The sequence below is a fragment of the Grammomys surdaster genome, unplaced genomic scaffold, assembly GCF_004785775.1.
Source record: "Grammomys surdaster isolate TR1022 unplaced genomic scaffold, NIH_TR_1.0 278, whole genome shotgun sequence".
Classification (NCBI taxonomy): domain Eukaryota; kingdom Metazoa; phylum Chordata; class Mammalia; order Rodentia; family Muridae; genus Grammomys; species Grammomys surdaster.
The window spans coordinates 1187078-1203213 of record NW_021604719.1 but is presented as its reverse complement, the minus strand read 5'-3'; the positions used below and the strand labels follow the sequence as shown (position 1 = coordinate 1203213).

General features: G+C 40.8%; 1 protein-coding gene across 2 annotated transcripts in view; it reads left to right on the top strand.

Moving 5' to 3' along the window:
• The window catches only part of Dpysl3 (dihydropyrimidinase like 3), a 113085-nt gene that overhangs the window by 67244 nt on the left and 29705 nt on the right, over positions 1-16136 (top strand). For both annotated transcript variants that reach the window (XM_028777125.1, XM_028777126.1), the window contains exons 2-4: positions 9278-9366; positions 11810-11994; positions 14543-14707. In XM_028777125.1, coding sequence (XP_028632958.1) covers positions 9278-9366; positions 11810-11994; positions 14543-14707 — 439 coding nt within the window. The remainder of the gene's footprint in view (positions 1-9277; positions 9367-11809; positions 11995-14542; positions 14708-16136) is intronic.

Sequence of the window (16136 nt, the reverse complement as noted above, 5' to 3'; positions counted from 1 at the left end):
TTCCTAGGTTTACTATTTGAGGCTTAAAGGCATTATATAAAGATAACATTAAGTAGATAAAAGCATAGTTTCAAGGAGGATATGTCAAGCCTCATGAAGGAGGTGTGCAAGTGACTACTCTGACCATTGAAGATCCAGCTGACCTACAAGAATGGGAATTTCTCCTGGCCTCCTGGCCTGCACTAGCATCATTCATTCCAGGCTTCTTTATCCTGCCTGACCATCCACTTGAGCTTATCCATGTTTAAACTCCATTGAAGATTGACTGTTATCATGGAGCTGGGATTAAAGGGCCATTTAGAGTTCATTCCCTCATCCACTGTGACCTGGGAAAGACCCCATCAAGCCCTTTGATAATGACATCTTTAAAATGTTTGATGTGAAGTTCTGGTGAGAGAAGAATGCACGTGGCTGGCTTTCATGTTCCAGTATCTGGGGCAGCTACCATACCCTGGTTCATACCCCTGCTAGCTACTACTTTCTTCATCCGTTTTCTTCTCTTCCCACTTTTATCCATTCAGAGTCAAACCCAAGATGATAAATGAAAGCAGTGCTTTCCATACATTGTGTACTCTGCATAGTGGGCTACATTTGAAAGGACTCTCTCAAGTTCATGTGCATCCAGCAAGCCTCTGTGGTCTTTTGTGTGTTTAAATGACAAGACGAAGAAAGTGGGTTTGAAACTTTTATCCCTATCAGTTTAAGAGTTTGGGATGGGTTACCCTGTCAAACTGTGCTGTTACCCTGTCAAACTGTGCTCTATCTCAGGGAGGACTCAGAGCTACGAACTTATATCGCTCCTGATGTCCATCTTCATGTGGAGCTTTTAACCTCTGTGTCTTAAAGTCATGATTGTCTCCCTGGGCCCTGGAAATAGATCCATGTGCTGGGTGAAGAGCATGGGTGTGGGCCAGTTTCAATACCTCACCCCCACACCCAGTCCCTGCTGAGAGGGACTAGATTCCTATCTTTCATGAGGACTTATTTGCAGAGAAAGAATGACCTGGAAGGACCATGGAAACTTGCCCTGTGGCGGTGGGTTTAGAAGGAGAAGCTTTGGCTGCCCTTGGTAAGAACACAGAACAGCTGCTGAGGGCAGAGTAGGGTCTAGAGACTCTGAAATCATCCCCTACAGGAAAAGGTCTGTTACATTTTGATCAAAAAAATGTTTGTTCCATTCTTTATGACAGGAGCTTTGCAGTGTGAATGATAATATGAGTGATAATTACTCACATGCACTAGAAATTTAGTGTTCAAGCAGGGGTTAGCACTTCAGAGAGTATCCCCCCAATCCTTACCAGAATTACAAGGAAATAACATGATTGTCCTTATTTTACAAAGTGCCAAGAAACCCAGAGAGGTAAAGTAACTTGTCCAAACCCAGGCAGTGTTAAGCCTCTCTAAAGGAACCATATTCAGAGACAGGCTGGGTACTCTGAATGCTTAGAGCCTCACTGGTACCTTTTTACTGAAATCATCCCCATCCGCCGTCCATGAATCAACAGGATTATCTTAGAGAACCAGTCCCCCCAACCCCTCTGTCCTTCGAATGATGCTGCTTGGGGGAAGAACATCCACAAGATTTCATCCATCTACTTCACGAATCCTGATCTATTCTTCAGGGTGAACTTGTTTTTAGGAAGTGAGATCTAATTGCCCAAATGGGAATTTATTTAAAAGAACCACCTGTGCCTACATCAAAAAAGGATCATAAATCTCCACAAAGGATCAGAGTCTGTTTGTGATTTGAGTCCAGGTCACAAGAGACTTGATTTTGGAAAATTCATTTTTCTTTGTAAGTTTTCCTTTTCTTTTCTTTCCTTTTCTCTTCTTGGGGCTGTAGCTTTTTATTCTGAGCAGCTGGGCTGCCAGCAGAGTATAGAACACACAGAGTTAAGTACTGTTCTCTGGCTGACCTAATGACGGGAAAGAAGTTATGAGAAAGTCTCTGGCTTCAGCTGGCTATGTCTTCATTGCCTTAGACAGAGGTAGCACATGACACTCTGTACATTAAAGAAAGCTGTCAAACAATAGGTCCATTAGGCTTGAGTTCCAGACTTAGCCCTCTCTTTCTCTATTCTAGTTTGAATTAGCCATCTCTCCATTCATTCTTGTCCTTAGCAGCTTTAAAGCTTTTCTTTTATATTATTTTTCCTTCCTTCCCCTCCTCCATTTAGTCTCCTGTCACTTGCAATTCCTCTCACAAACTTAGAATTTTTAGTTTCTCTAATCATTACTAAACTCTAGTAAAAGAAAAACGTAAGACTTTTACCACACTTTAAAAGCCCTTACTACCTTGGACCATAAATCAATTCCCTGATAAACTGCATTAACACTTTTGGGCCATAAAGGGCAGGTCTAATGCACTGATTTATAAGCAGAGGCTGAAAGTTAATGGATTCCTAAAGTTACCTACCGCAGAGAACTGGTCAGCAGTTTAAACACCCACAAGACTCAGTTCAGTAGCAAAGAAAAGAGTCCTTCACAAAGAGACTTTGAGATAGATGTGAATATTTTTGGTACAGTAGCCTGGTGTGAGGATCAATGTTGTGTCAAACCCAGGCCACTCCATTTGCTTGTCTTACTCTATTGCTTAGAGTAAATCACCCCTGAGTATAGCTCCCTATCTGGAAACAGGAGCTTGAATCTGTCCCTAACATATGATACTTAAAAAAGGCTTTTAGTTGAATTAACATAGATATACTAGTAAAAGAATAAATAGGACTGATATTAGCTGTATTATGGTATGTACTGAGATGCTCTCTCTTCTGTTTTTTTCATTCCTGACACCAACCCTAGGAGGTAAAAATAGGTATTATTTATATACTCTGTGCTAATGAAAGCAAACAAACAACAAACTAACAAACTGAAAAACTGTAGAAGGTAAATTCTAACTCAAGGTAACACACTTGTGGAAGTGTTTTTGTTTGGGTTTTTGTTGTTGTTGTTGTTTTTGGAGTTCTCAGAAAAATAGTAGGAACACAATTGGATACAAGCTGACCATCAGGTTGCCTGGACTCCTGCTGGGCTGCAAGACTCTGAGGGGCTTAGCCCATGGTGGCTAAGCAGGCTCCAAAGTAATATGTTCAGCTACTGATGTCAAACTCCATTTTGAGTATAGATACTAAAGTGGTTACTTTTCTGTTGCTGTGATAAAACATCATGGTCAAAAGCAACTTATGGAGTAAACAGTTTATTTTAGCTTACAATTCTGGAGGGAGAATCCCAAATGGTGGGTGAGGCATGGCAGCAGGCTGCAAAACAAGAAGCTGAGAAATCATATCTGCAAAAACAGACCCAAAGGAGAGAGAGCAAAATGGAAGTGGGCCAAGGCTAATAATTCTGAAAGCCCAACCCAAGTGACATATTTCCTCCAACAAGTCTTGAGCACATCCCCAAACAGCACCGCCAACAGGGAAACAGGTGTTCTAATTCCAGAGTCTACAGTGGCTATTTTTCAATCCATCACCATGAATACCGTTCAAATTACACCAGAAAGTTCTGGAAATAGCCCAGTTCTTTATGTTTAGCATTATATGACATAGATTGGGCATTCTGAACTAGAATGTGGTGGCTCAGATGCTTCAGTGCCAGGAATAAAAAATAAGAATCCACAACCTGTATATTCTTTGTTGACAGTAACAATCACAGATGTTGGTTTTTTTCAAACTGTTGGGTTTTGATTTTGTCATATATTTATCTTTGAGGCTAGTCCATGAACTCATAACAAACATTGTTTTGTATGTGCAAAGATAATTAGTTTTACCTTGTTTGGGGGTGATCAGTAGTTCCATTCCCTCTCAATCTCAATTGAATTTCCAATTCTCAGTGTCTAATAGTTTGCCTAGGCTTCTCTTCATAATGGAGCCCTTGTATATGGGAATAAAATGAGTCAAGTGGGTTGCTGTGAGGGAAATGGACAGCAAGTTGAAGAGTCTCCAGGGAATGTATATTTTTTTGTGACCTTTTGGTTCAACTTTTCAAATTCTGCTCTGCCTAATGGAAACAAGCAATAGTATCAATAACAACTCTTATAAGCTATGGATCAGGGGTCCTGCTGCCCTAACCCCAAATTTATACGAGGTTTATCATTTGTGTTTGGACTCTGTTTATATTCCTCCTCATTGAGCCAGAAAGGATTTATCTAATTACCATTTGAAGAGTACCCAATGATGTGATCCCAATAGTGTTGATTCCTCTTGGGTCCACTACTGCTCTCCTTGTGTGGAACATCAAGGCTACCCAGAGAACACTTACCCCTTTGCTGATTGTCGCTGCTCGTCCAGAAAAAAGGTTCAGGACTTAGAATCTTTGGTTATTCCTTTTCATAATTTAGTTCAGGTAGAATGTGGCTCCTTTCCAAAAACTGGCTCACCATATCGGGATGAACTTGTGTAGTTAACCATGATGATTACTTCTTCAGGCAGCTGCTACAGGAAATATTGCCCTCATTGACATACAGATTTGGGCTTTTTTTTTAACCCCCTCTGTTATGCTCTTTGTCTTGGCTTCAGGCTAACTGGTGGCTATGTTAGAGTCATGTGTAGAACTTATAAAATACAGATTTGTAGGTAAGAGCAGAGACCGAGCATGGATAATTTGCTCATGTATACAATAGTTTGAAGCATAGACCTAGAACCTTCTTATAATTATGTAGTATCATAAAACTGCAAAGTTTCTGTAAGGCAAAGGACACTGTCAAGAGGACAAAACGACAACCAACAAATTGGGAAAAGATCTTTACCAATCCTACATCTGATAGAGGGCTAATATCCAATATATACAAAGAACTCAAGAAATTAGACTCCAGACAACCAAATTACCCTATTAAAAAATGGGGTATAGAGCTTAACAAAGAATTTTCAACGGAAGAAACTCGAATGGCCGAGAAGCACCTAAAGAAATGTTCAGTGTCCTTAGTCATCAGGGAAATGCAAATCAAAACAACCCTGAGATTCCATCTCACACCAGTCAGAATGGCTAAGATTAAAAACTCAGGTGATAGTAGATGCTGGTGAGGGTGTGGAGAAAGAGGAACACTCCTCCATTGTTGGTGGGACTGCAAGATGGTGCAGCCACTTTGGAAATCAGTGTGGGGGTTCCTCAGAAAACTGGACATAGCATTACCTGAGGATCCAGCTATACCACTCCTAGGCATATACCCAGAAGATGCTCGAACATATAACAAGGACATATGCTCAACTATGTTCATAGCAGCCTTATTTATAATAGCCAGGAGCTGGAAAGATCCCAGATGTCCTTCAACTGAGGAATGGATTCAAAAAATGTGGTATATTTACACAATGGAGTATTACTCAGCTATTAAAAACAATGAATTCGAGAGTTTCCTAGGTAAATGGATGGAACTAGAAATCATCATCCTGAGTGAAGTAAGCCAATCACAAAAGAACACACATGGTATTCACTCACTGATTATCGGATATTAGCCCAGAACCTTGAAATGCCCAAGATGCAACTCACAGGCCACATGAAGCTCATAAAGAAGGAAGACCGAGTGGGGGTGATTCAGTTCTTAGAAGGAGCAACAAAATACTGAAGGGAGCAAATATGGAGACAAAGTGAGGGACAGAAATTGAAGGAGGGGCCATTTGAAGACCTTTCACATGCGTATCCATCCCATGTGCAGTCACCAAAGGTAGATGCTGATGTGGAAGTCAGGAAGTGCATGCTGATAAGAACCTGATATGGATGTCTCCTCAGAGGCCTTCAGGAGTCTGACATATTCAGAGGCAGATGCTCACAACTAGCCATTGAACTGATCATGGGGTTCTCAATGGAGGAGTCAGATTGAGGACTGAAGGAGCTGAAAGGGTTTGTGGCACCATGAGGAGAGCAACAATGCCAACCAACCACAGCTCCCAGGGTCTAAACCACCAGCCTGGGAGCACTTAGGGAGGGATCCAGGGCTTCAGCTGTATACTTTAGAGCTGAGGGCCCTGCTGGGCATAGGTGGAAGATGAGATCCTTGACCTCATGAAGCCTGGATGCCCCAGGGGGTGGGAATTTTGAGGGTGGGAAAGTGGGGGTTGGGGGGTAGGTAGGGGTTACATCCACAGAGAAGAAGGAGGAGGGGTAAGGGGATAGGGGGTTCCCAGGTGGGTGGGGAATGGGGTAAGGGGACAACATATGAAATGTAAATAAAATATCCAATAAAAAAATTTTTAAATTCTTTTATTTATTTTGAGACAATCTTACTATATCTCTCTGGTTGACCTGGAAGCTGCTATGTAGAAGCTGGAATGGTGTAATGGCCGTTTCTTTTGTAATGGCCAGTTCTGCTACTTTGTAAAGGCCTGCTCGTTCTGCTGCTCAGGTCTACATGTCAGGGTCTAGCAAGAGAGAGAGTGGAGACGGAGGAAGGGCGGAAAAGGGGCGAGAGACGCAAAAGATAGACACAAGACAGAGTCTCTTCAAGTCTCTTCTTTATTCCCCTCTCTTCCTCTATATTCTCCTCACTCTTAAAGAAAGGAAATCCTATATTCTCCTCTATATTCTCCTCACACTTATGCTATATTCTCCTCACTCACATAGAAAGGAAATCCTGGGTATTTATACCCTTTACCACGTGACTTGCCCTCGTGGACAAGCTCAACTGAAGCCACTACGTCACGTGCCTTGTAGCCATGGATACCAGGGGCACCTTGCAGCTGGGGGCACTAAACAGTGTAACAAGATGTTTATCAGAGTGCGCTCAGCTATTGCAGGCTGTTGAAAACAAGCCTCTTGTCAGGGTATATGGCTCAAGATGGATGCAAAGATGATAGCCACTTTTGGCTAGGAGGTGGCTCCCAACATGATGGTCTTGAGTTCACAGAGATCCACCTGCCTCTTGTTCCCTGGCACTAGAATTAAAAGCACTACCACCCCTGGCTCACGTTTTCTTTCTTTAAAGTCAAACAGTACAGTCAAGTCAAATAATTTGTGTGGTAGATGCCTTTCTACCTCATTCTATCTACATTGGCAAAATAGAATCATTGTCCATGTCTCAGCCTTCTTTCATTCATTTGATGAACTTATAATATTTCTGGAGAATGAAGACTGAAAGATCAAAAAACACATGTTCTCAACGTGGACAGGAAATAGTAAATCAGCCTCTGGAGAATTGTGCAGAATTAATTGAAGTAGAAGCTGGTAAAATTTTCTCTAGAGTCAGGCATTATTTAGGCTATCAATGTGACAAAGATCGTCATTAGATGCCAGATGAACTTGGAATAAGGCACTGAGGACATATTTGCAAGGGCCATGGAGTTCGCTATATAATGCAAATCCCATCTTTATATTCTTAGCACTAAGCTAAATATTGGGCAATGTAGGATCAGAAGGAGGGCAGACATGTTGACAGAACTCAGAACAACAGAGGTGTATAGATCATATGTGGTGGGGCCTCCTTTTTTACCTCCATGTTGCTTCTTTGCTGCACATGTAGAATTTTTCTAAATAATTAATCTGTGTGTTTGTAAAATCTGCTCCCCTGGTGATAAGGCATGATGAAACATCTTATGCTCATGCAACACCCAGAAGCAGAAATTAAGAAGAAATTTTCTGTATCCCACATGGGACCCAAGAGTCATCTCCCATTTTCTAGCCTTGATCACAACTTACATTCCTGAATCTTGAAGTCATCCATCAACTGCTTTCTTCTCTGAACCTATCTCCTATTTAAAAGCTGTGTTCTCCAAGAGGGGACAGGGAAGAAACATTAAAGTAAGAGTAGAGTTAAATGGTTTTGACCTTGAGCCTTGTCTATACCCTAAGTTCTGTGTAGTGGATATCCATATCATCTTTGAACACTGAGATGTAAAACTGCATTTTCCACATTATCCTCATTCTTTTGCTTGTAACTATCCCATGTGTCTCAGTGTATTTTCATTCAAACTTAAACACTTAACAATTCCAGTGTGAAGAGCCACCCTGCCCTCCTAACCTTATGTCCTTCCACTCACATCCTCAAAGACAAAGCTTTTGCAGATTGACTTTCCTCAGCTTTTCTAAGAAACAAGTATTTCCTCTACCGTGAGGCCTTAATACATGCTATCCCTTCTGAAAAATTCTACACTGCCATCTCATGTAGATTTCTTTCCCCTTACTAGGTCCTTCATAGTTTGTATCTGAACTAATCCCACTTCCCTGTGTCCTGTGACACTGAATCCAATGCTACATTGGTTTATATCAGCTCTTTATTACTAAACACCCCCTTTATGCTCCATGAAGGCAGTGACCTCCTGAGTCTCTTATACAACTCCATGTTCCCCATCTATGTAACAGTAAATAATCGGTGTGGGGCCAGTGCCCAGATGGCTGGATGGACAGAGAGATGGATGGATGGATGGATGGATGGATGGACAGATGATGAATGGATGGACAGATGATGAATGAACGGATGATGTAAAATGTAGGTCTGTAAGTTGAATTCTTCATCAAATCTAATCAAATGATCATCTTTATCCATGCCATAGCTCTGTTCAGCTAGTCTTCTGGGAATATTTTTCTAGTCCATGGCTCAACACAGGCACAGCTCATAACCTTGTACTCATCTCCGTTCATTCAGCGCAGTCTGTGATCTACAGTACTGACACTAATTTATGTTCCTCTGACATACAGAACATACATATGTATTTTGTGACCAACTATAGAGCATATTTTCATTGTTCCACGTTGGATAACTCTTAAATTTCATCTAAGTTGCAGTTTTTCCATAAAAAAGAGTTTATTTTTCTCATGATTAAAGCAATAAAAATGTGTATTCATTCATAGTCAAAGTGTATCATGTAGATATATGAAAACGTTCTTATGAAACTCAATACTACATATCCTAGATATCAAAAAAGAAAAGAGGCTTGAGAGATACTGAGTATAATGAAGCAAATCTAAACCATACTTTCTCCCATTTGCCATGTTAAATAAGTACAGTAATTTTTTTGGTCTTTTTTCCAACAATGGTTCTCTTGTACTTTACAACTTCATCAGCTATCAAAATTGTGATGTAACATGAACTGAGTGTTTCATTAAGACAATATAGGTAATATAAATATTCCTACAGGCCTATGACAATGACAGCTTGCAGTTACAGGAAGTGAAACACTGGATTAGCTTGAATTACAACTGTATCCCCAACAAATACAGCACATTCAAATTCGAAGTGCACTGAGCACACAGAAGTCACTTACCAAGTGTGTTCTTGCTAGATGTCTCAAAGGGTGAACATTCCCTTCCCTGAGGTACTGTGATAGTGACTCATATCTTCCTTCTTTTCCAGAGTGACCGTCTTCTAATCAAGGGAGGGAGAATCGTCAACGATGATCAGTCCTTTTATGCTGATATTTACATGGAGGATGGCTTAATAAAGTATGTACATGAAACCTTCTACTTCTTTTCTACTTTCTTTCTGCTGAGTGAGAGGTTTCAGTTTTATAAAGTAAAACTCTCAGTTTGGTCAAAAGGATAAATTCTGAGGATGTATTCTAGTTGTACTAAAGGGAATGCCATGGGTCATAGACTATTGAATGATGTGACCCCTATCCTTCCAGGTGTTGAAACTTGTGCATGAGTGATAGCATCCTGAAAATATCAAGGCATATGGAATAGGTTCTAAGTTGAAATCAGGGTATGCACAGACTTTTTTTTTTAATCTATGAGGCTTTACATTAGAGAAAATACTTTAAAATGAACTTGACAAAATGGTAAGGCTTAAAAGAGCAGATCCAAATAGGGTATATATTTTGGACCTATTTTTCAAATACATTTATCAGGAATCTACAAATTCCTGGTGAAATAACTTGCTACTGAAGAAGCACAGGCAGTTAATGTTTATGTATTAGTTTTTTAAATAGTGAATTTCAAAACAGGATTTAATCAACATGGTAGTATGTCATGAACAGCAAGCTACACCATCATATTAATAAGAGGTCATATATGTCTAAAGTACCCAATTCATCCTGTCAGTAGGGCTACAAGCTAATGGGAAAGCATTTGTGTAAAGTGGTGGACACTTGCTATGTCACATTTTACAGTGGGCATTGCACACTCGAGTCAACATTCCTCAGTCCTTGGGACCTTATAGTCTTTTAAAAGACCAGAGGATCCAGTATTATCAGGTAATATCAATACCAAGAACCGAATAACAGGCTAGATGAAATTTAGAGGGAGCAATCGATAATTACAACAGCTGATGTTCATGGATCCCTAATATGCTTCGTAGTATTTTGTGGGCTTACCAGGGATTAACTTTTAATCTACACAACTCTACTGAGGAATTATTACATTTTACAACCTATAGAATTGTGGCATAGTGAGATTAAATAATAGTTGGCCATGGTTGGTAACTGACAGAGCCAAGACCATGAATCCTGGTAGCCTCTGTTTGGAGCACATCTACATAGGTTAGTCATGGCTGCCAACAGAAAAATGATCACATGAGGAGACAGAAGCTGAGATGTTAGAGATCACTGTAGTCTTACTTAGTGTGTTGGGGGAAAGTAGATGAGGCACATCTGCTTCAGATAGGATATTACACGAGTTATAAAAATGAGTGGAAAATGTATATAAATGTATATAAGCACACACCACATGGGTCCATCAGTTCTTCATCCTCTTGGTTCTCAATTTCTCCTGGAGAAAAACTAAGAAAAACAGGAACAGGACTGGGCAGTAGCTGGACTAAAGTAGAATTACAGTCAGAGGCTGCATTTTTTTTCCCTGACAGTGTGTTTTGAATTGTGGTGGCCCTGGAATGGCCCCATGGTGATGCGGTGAAGCTAAACTCTTAGACATGTCAGGAACACATTAGCTGTGAACCTACAGTTTGCTGGTCAGCGGTGGACATTTTTACTACCCCAAGAGAATTTTTGGGGCTATGTACAGAAGGGAAAATATTCACGCCACAAATAGTGGGGCACATATGTATCCAAGGTAGGAGATATTTACTGTTAGTATAAACTGTGAATCTTAGGTATATTGGGGGACAGGCTTGGCCAGATGCCTAAATCAAAGCTAAAAAAATAAAATAAAAAATAAAATAAAATTTAAAAAAATCTAGCAATATTGCAACCAGTGACCTTCAAACAGACTTGTAGGGAATAGTTACCACATTCTTGTGAGATGAACCTTTGATTGCTCAACCAGCTTCTTCTCCCACTCTTTCCTGGGATTCTCTGAACCTTTCTGGGTCTCCATAATCATCCTTCTTTGTCTGAAGCCACTATTGAAATACTGACCATACAAGAGCAGTGGGTGTGGGAGAGAGCTGCATGTTTGACTTTGTTCTTTCACATCTGCAACAAGGTACCATTAGCTGATCAGGGAATGGTGGAATAAGAAAAAGAAACATGAGCTGGGTGGTGACTCAAGCAGATGCCTTTGATTAGGGCACAGAGAACCTGCTTGGAAAATGACATAGTACCTGTACCTGTTGTTGTACCAAGCCATTAACTTCTGTTGTGCCTCACAGTCATTTATTTCACGCTCCTTGTAGCTTTCCCCAGTGTCATCCCACAACATGAGAGAGAAAAAAAAATAAAGTGAAGGAAATAGTGAAAATAGTTATATAAAAATATTAGTCATGCACTGTGTTCTAGACATTGACAATCTACAGATTTCAGTACAAACCATAACACATTATTCCATGCAGATGATTGGGTGTCAATAGTTTTGTATACACAGCTATCTGTCTTTGTTTAGAGGCTGAAGGGCTTGTGACTTTGAAGACCCCAATGTCTAAAATCCTTACATCCTATGTTTGTCTCGAGTGTTGCTCCATTTAATTTCCAATTGTTCCACTGTGTCTCACCAGGCAAATTGGAGACAATCTGATTGTCCCAGGAGGTGTGAAGACCATCGAGGCCAATGGGAAGATGGTGATCCCTGGAGGCATTGATGTCCATACCCACTTTCAGATGCCTTACAAGGGAATGACCACAGTGGACGATTTCTTCCAAGGGACAAAGGCTGCCTTAGCGGGAGGCACCACCATGATCAGTAAGTCCTCACCTGCTGTCCAGCCCTGTGTGTTTAACAAAGGTGTCAAATACTTGTCCTCTGAAAATACTGAAACCTGAAAAACTGAGACACACTTCTCTCAATTTGGTTCATGGAATCTATGTTTCTGGGTGTGGGAAAAACAGGACAACTGCCAACTTCCTGTAATTACTCAAAGGTCCATGAGCTGAAAGCAACCAAGAAACAGATAAGTCCAAAAGAATGATCATTGAGACAGACAGTTCTTGGGAGATTAGTGGGCTTCAGTGGATTCACTGCTTTTGGGTCTTTGCTATATTTTGACCAATTTGTATCTTTAAGATTAGAAAAGCTGTGAGTGGTTTCCTTTATTCTTCTTTTGTTTTGCTTCTGGTAACTACTAATTCCATGCGACTTGGGAAATTGCATGTTATTGGAGTACAGAACTGATAGTATTTCAGGCAGTTCTTCCTGTTCCAAGGAATCTCAATGAATTGGGTACTGGCCCAGAGCTAGCCTCAAACTCAGAGACATAGCACAATTTACTTAACAGCCTATTCCTCCACCCACAGGAACAGAGCAGCCTGAGCCAGAATTATAGTCTGTCTTGACCTTGCTTTTGACTGAACCACTAGGAGGGTTCAACTTTAGCAAGGCCATAAAAGGTGTAGTCCAAGGAGGCCTGGGCCTTTCCGCCCAGCTGATAGGAGGAAGCCAGCTGATTTCTCAGCAGCTGTCTGCCCAGGAAAGCCCTAGTGTCCTTGAAGACATTAGTAATGTAGTTGGATGCATTATATTTTCCAATCAGTGCACATGGGCTCTGTTGACAAAGGAAATGCATGGTCTCACTTTGGTTTGGCTGGCTGCCATCTGGACCAGAAATTGGGCCTGTTCTGCATGCTTGTAAAATCTCTTGGACTTGTCTTCTACATTAACAAAGGAGCAGAGAACAGATGAGAGGTTTAAGTGAAGAAGAAAACTTACAAGGAGCCACAGATGCATTCTTGCCCTTCATTGATAACTTAGAAATGCCAGATGTGCGCAAATCAAAGGATCCACATAACCCTCTTTCACTGTTAGAGGTTGTTACTAGGCAGTTTCCAGTTTCACAGTAGGATCCTAGTATCTGGTTCATATTTAAAGCAGTGATTTTTTTCACTGAGTGGTGGATCATGAATGTTGCTCCAGTCAGTCAGTTACTCACAAACTACCACAGCTTTTAAAATAGATGTCTCATCATTCTGTGAAAGTATTTCTATGTTTTTAACTAAACTTCTCAATTTTTTTTCAATTTTGGTCACTTCCGGTTTTGCATTTACATAAATGCATCAATGTACTTTCTAGATACTAAATGCTGCTGACAGCTACAACATATTTTCCTAGGTACGAGGCTCAGGCATGAAAATAAATACAGTCTGGTCAGGGAAATGTCCAGATTTTTGATACATATCTTAATATCCTTCTCCCGAAAGATGAATCAATTTCACACTTTACCTCAGCAACCCAATGGGGCATGGATGAGAGTGGAGCTTTTGCCTAATCCCTACTATAGCAACCATTATTTTTTAAACATACAAATAAAATTTTATTTAGTATCATTTATCTTAATTTAGGTGTAGTGTTTTGTTTGTTTCATTTTAAGATAGGATCTTGCTATGTAGGCTAGGCTGGTTTTGAGCTTCCAGTGGCCTCCCCAGTGTTGGGATTACCACCATGCCTCGATTACTATTTTAGCTATTTTTTTTTTTACTTATTCACTTTACACCCTGCTCACTGCCCCTCCTGGTCACCCCTTCTCACAATCCTTCCAATGAAGTGATAGGGACACCAACCCACCCACCAAACTCTAGACCTCAAATTTATCCTGTGTACAAGAAATGTAGGGACTGGGGATGGAGCTGAGACTGAGGGAAAGGCCAACCAATAGCCAGTCCAACTTAAGATCCACCCCATGGGCAAGCACCAATCTCTGACACTATTAATGATATTCTGGTATAACTCAGACAGGAGGCTAACATGACTGTCCTCTGAAAGGCTCTACCTAGCAGGTGACTCAAACAGACTCTGATGTACCCACAATTATGTAAAAATATTTATCACCGATGGTTGCAAAGAAAATTGGGTTTAAATTCAGAGAAATTGATTCTTGTTAGCAAATTCGTGGGCTTGCCTGCTATACATCTAGATATATTCCCTGGATATTCTTCTATCCAGGGAAGAGAACACAACTTTGGCCATTAATAGTGTCTCAGAGCCAGGAGTCACAACATAAAAATAGCAGGTAGTCACAAGGAGTTAAGACTTACTGAAAATTTAGTATTCACCAGGTATCAGTGAAACACCTTATATATGCATTTTTCACTTAGTCATATGGCAAACTCAGATGGAAAATACTATCATAACATATCCCCCATCTACTTAATACTCATGTTTAAGAAGAGAAAATTGAGGTTTCAGAAAGCTGGTAATTTGTTCCAAGTCTTGGAGTTAGCTAAGCAGGAAGGAACAGGAATAGGGGTGGGGAGACCAAGCTGTTTCTGAGTCACCCATTTTGCCTTCTGTCTTTCAGTTGACCACGTGGTACCTGAACCTGAGTCTAGCCTGACAGAGGCCTATGAAAAGTGGCGTGAGTGGGCGGATGGGAAGAGCTGCTGTGACTATGCTTTGCACGTGGACATCACCCACTGGAATGACAGCGTCAAGCAGGAGGTGCAGAACCTCAGCAAGGAAAAAGGTGAGTAAAGCAAGCACTAAAGTCTTGTGTGTTTACTGCCTTGTCTGTGTCTCCCGTAGCATCCCACTCCTCTAGTTTAGAATCTGGTACCTTAAGCATGAGAGCTGTATGGCGGGCTTTGTTCCAGGCACTTTATATTTTTTTGCAACTTTACTTTTTGTAGGATCTTCATGGGATAAATATTATTAGTTACTTTGGAGCTCAAAAATCAGGGTATCAAGATAACTGTCTAGGATGACATTTTATATGCAGTAGATCTACACAAAGATGATGCTTTTCACTTTCATGGGTATCCTAGATTTTTAATGCTGCGATTAAACACCATGACAAAAGCAACTCAAGGAGGAAAGGGTTTATTTCATCTTATAGCTGGTAGCCCATCACTGAAGGGAGTCAGGATATGAACTCAAGCAGGACAGCAACCTGGAGATCAGAACTGAAGTACAGAGCTTGAAGAAGCATCTCTTACTGGCTTGCTCCTCATGGCTTGCTCAGTCTGCCTCTTATAACACCTAGGACTACCATCCATGGATGGCTTTTCATCCACAGTGAGCTAGATCTTCCCACATCAGCCATCAATCAAGAGAATGTAGTACAGGCTTGCCCACAGGTAGAAACATTTTCTCTGTTGGGGTTCCCTCTTCCAAAATGACTCTAGCATGAATCAAGCTGACATAAACAAACCAGCACGATGCATCAATACCACTTGTACAAAGGAAGAAACTGAGGCAAGGTGACTAATCCTCCCTGAGGCCACATTCCTTGCAAGCTGAGAACAAAGTTTTCTAACCTCGATCAGTTTTATAAGACCAAAATGTTAATATTATATAATAGTGACACATCCTTAAGAAAATCTAGGACATGCCAGCAGCAAGGATAGATTGATTCTACAGTTAATAATGGAAAAAAAATGCAGTGTGTGTGTGTGTGTGTGTGTGTGTGTGTGTGTGTGTGTATTTGTTAGAGGGGCCTTCTCATTGCAATGATGATTTTTGATTCCATTATCATCTTAGATTCTTCTGGTCTCTTCTTATGTTCTGGTCATTAGCCACTGTACACTCACAGAAACACACATACTTATACAAATGTGTGCTCTGTGCTCAACTTTGTAAGGCAACCAAGGACGTCAGAGGTGGATAAACAGTCTCTGCTGAAGGTCCAGTGTAAAGGAAAGCAGTTGAAGGAAAGGCAGCAGACTAGATGCTTCAAAGCACAAGACCTGTCTGGCCACTGTGCAAAAACTTCAGGGAAACATCATGTGTCTGTACTGGAGGGGAGCAGATGTTCCCTCAGAGGATGCCTTTTCCTTTCTAGCCCTTGCTGCACCCTATAAGTCCTGCCCAATCCTTGAGAACACAAAACAAGCAATTAGCCCCACCCTCTTTCTCTGCTGCCTGTCACACAGAGCATCTTAACTGCAGTAGAAAAT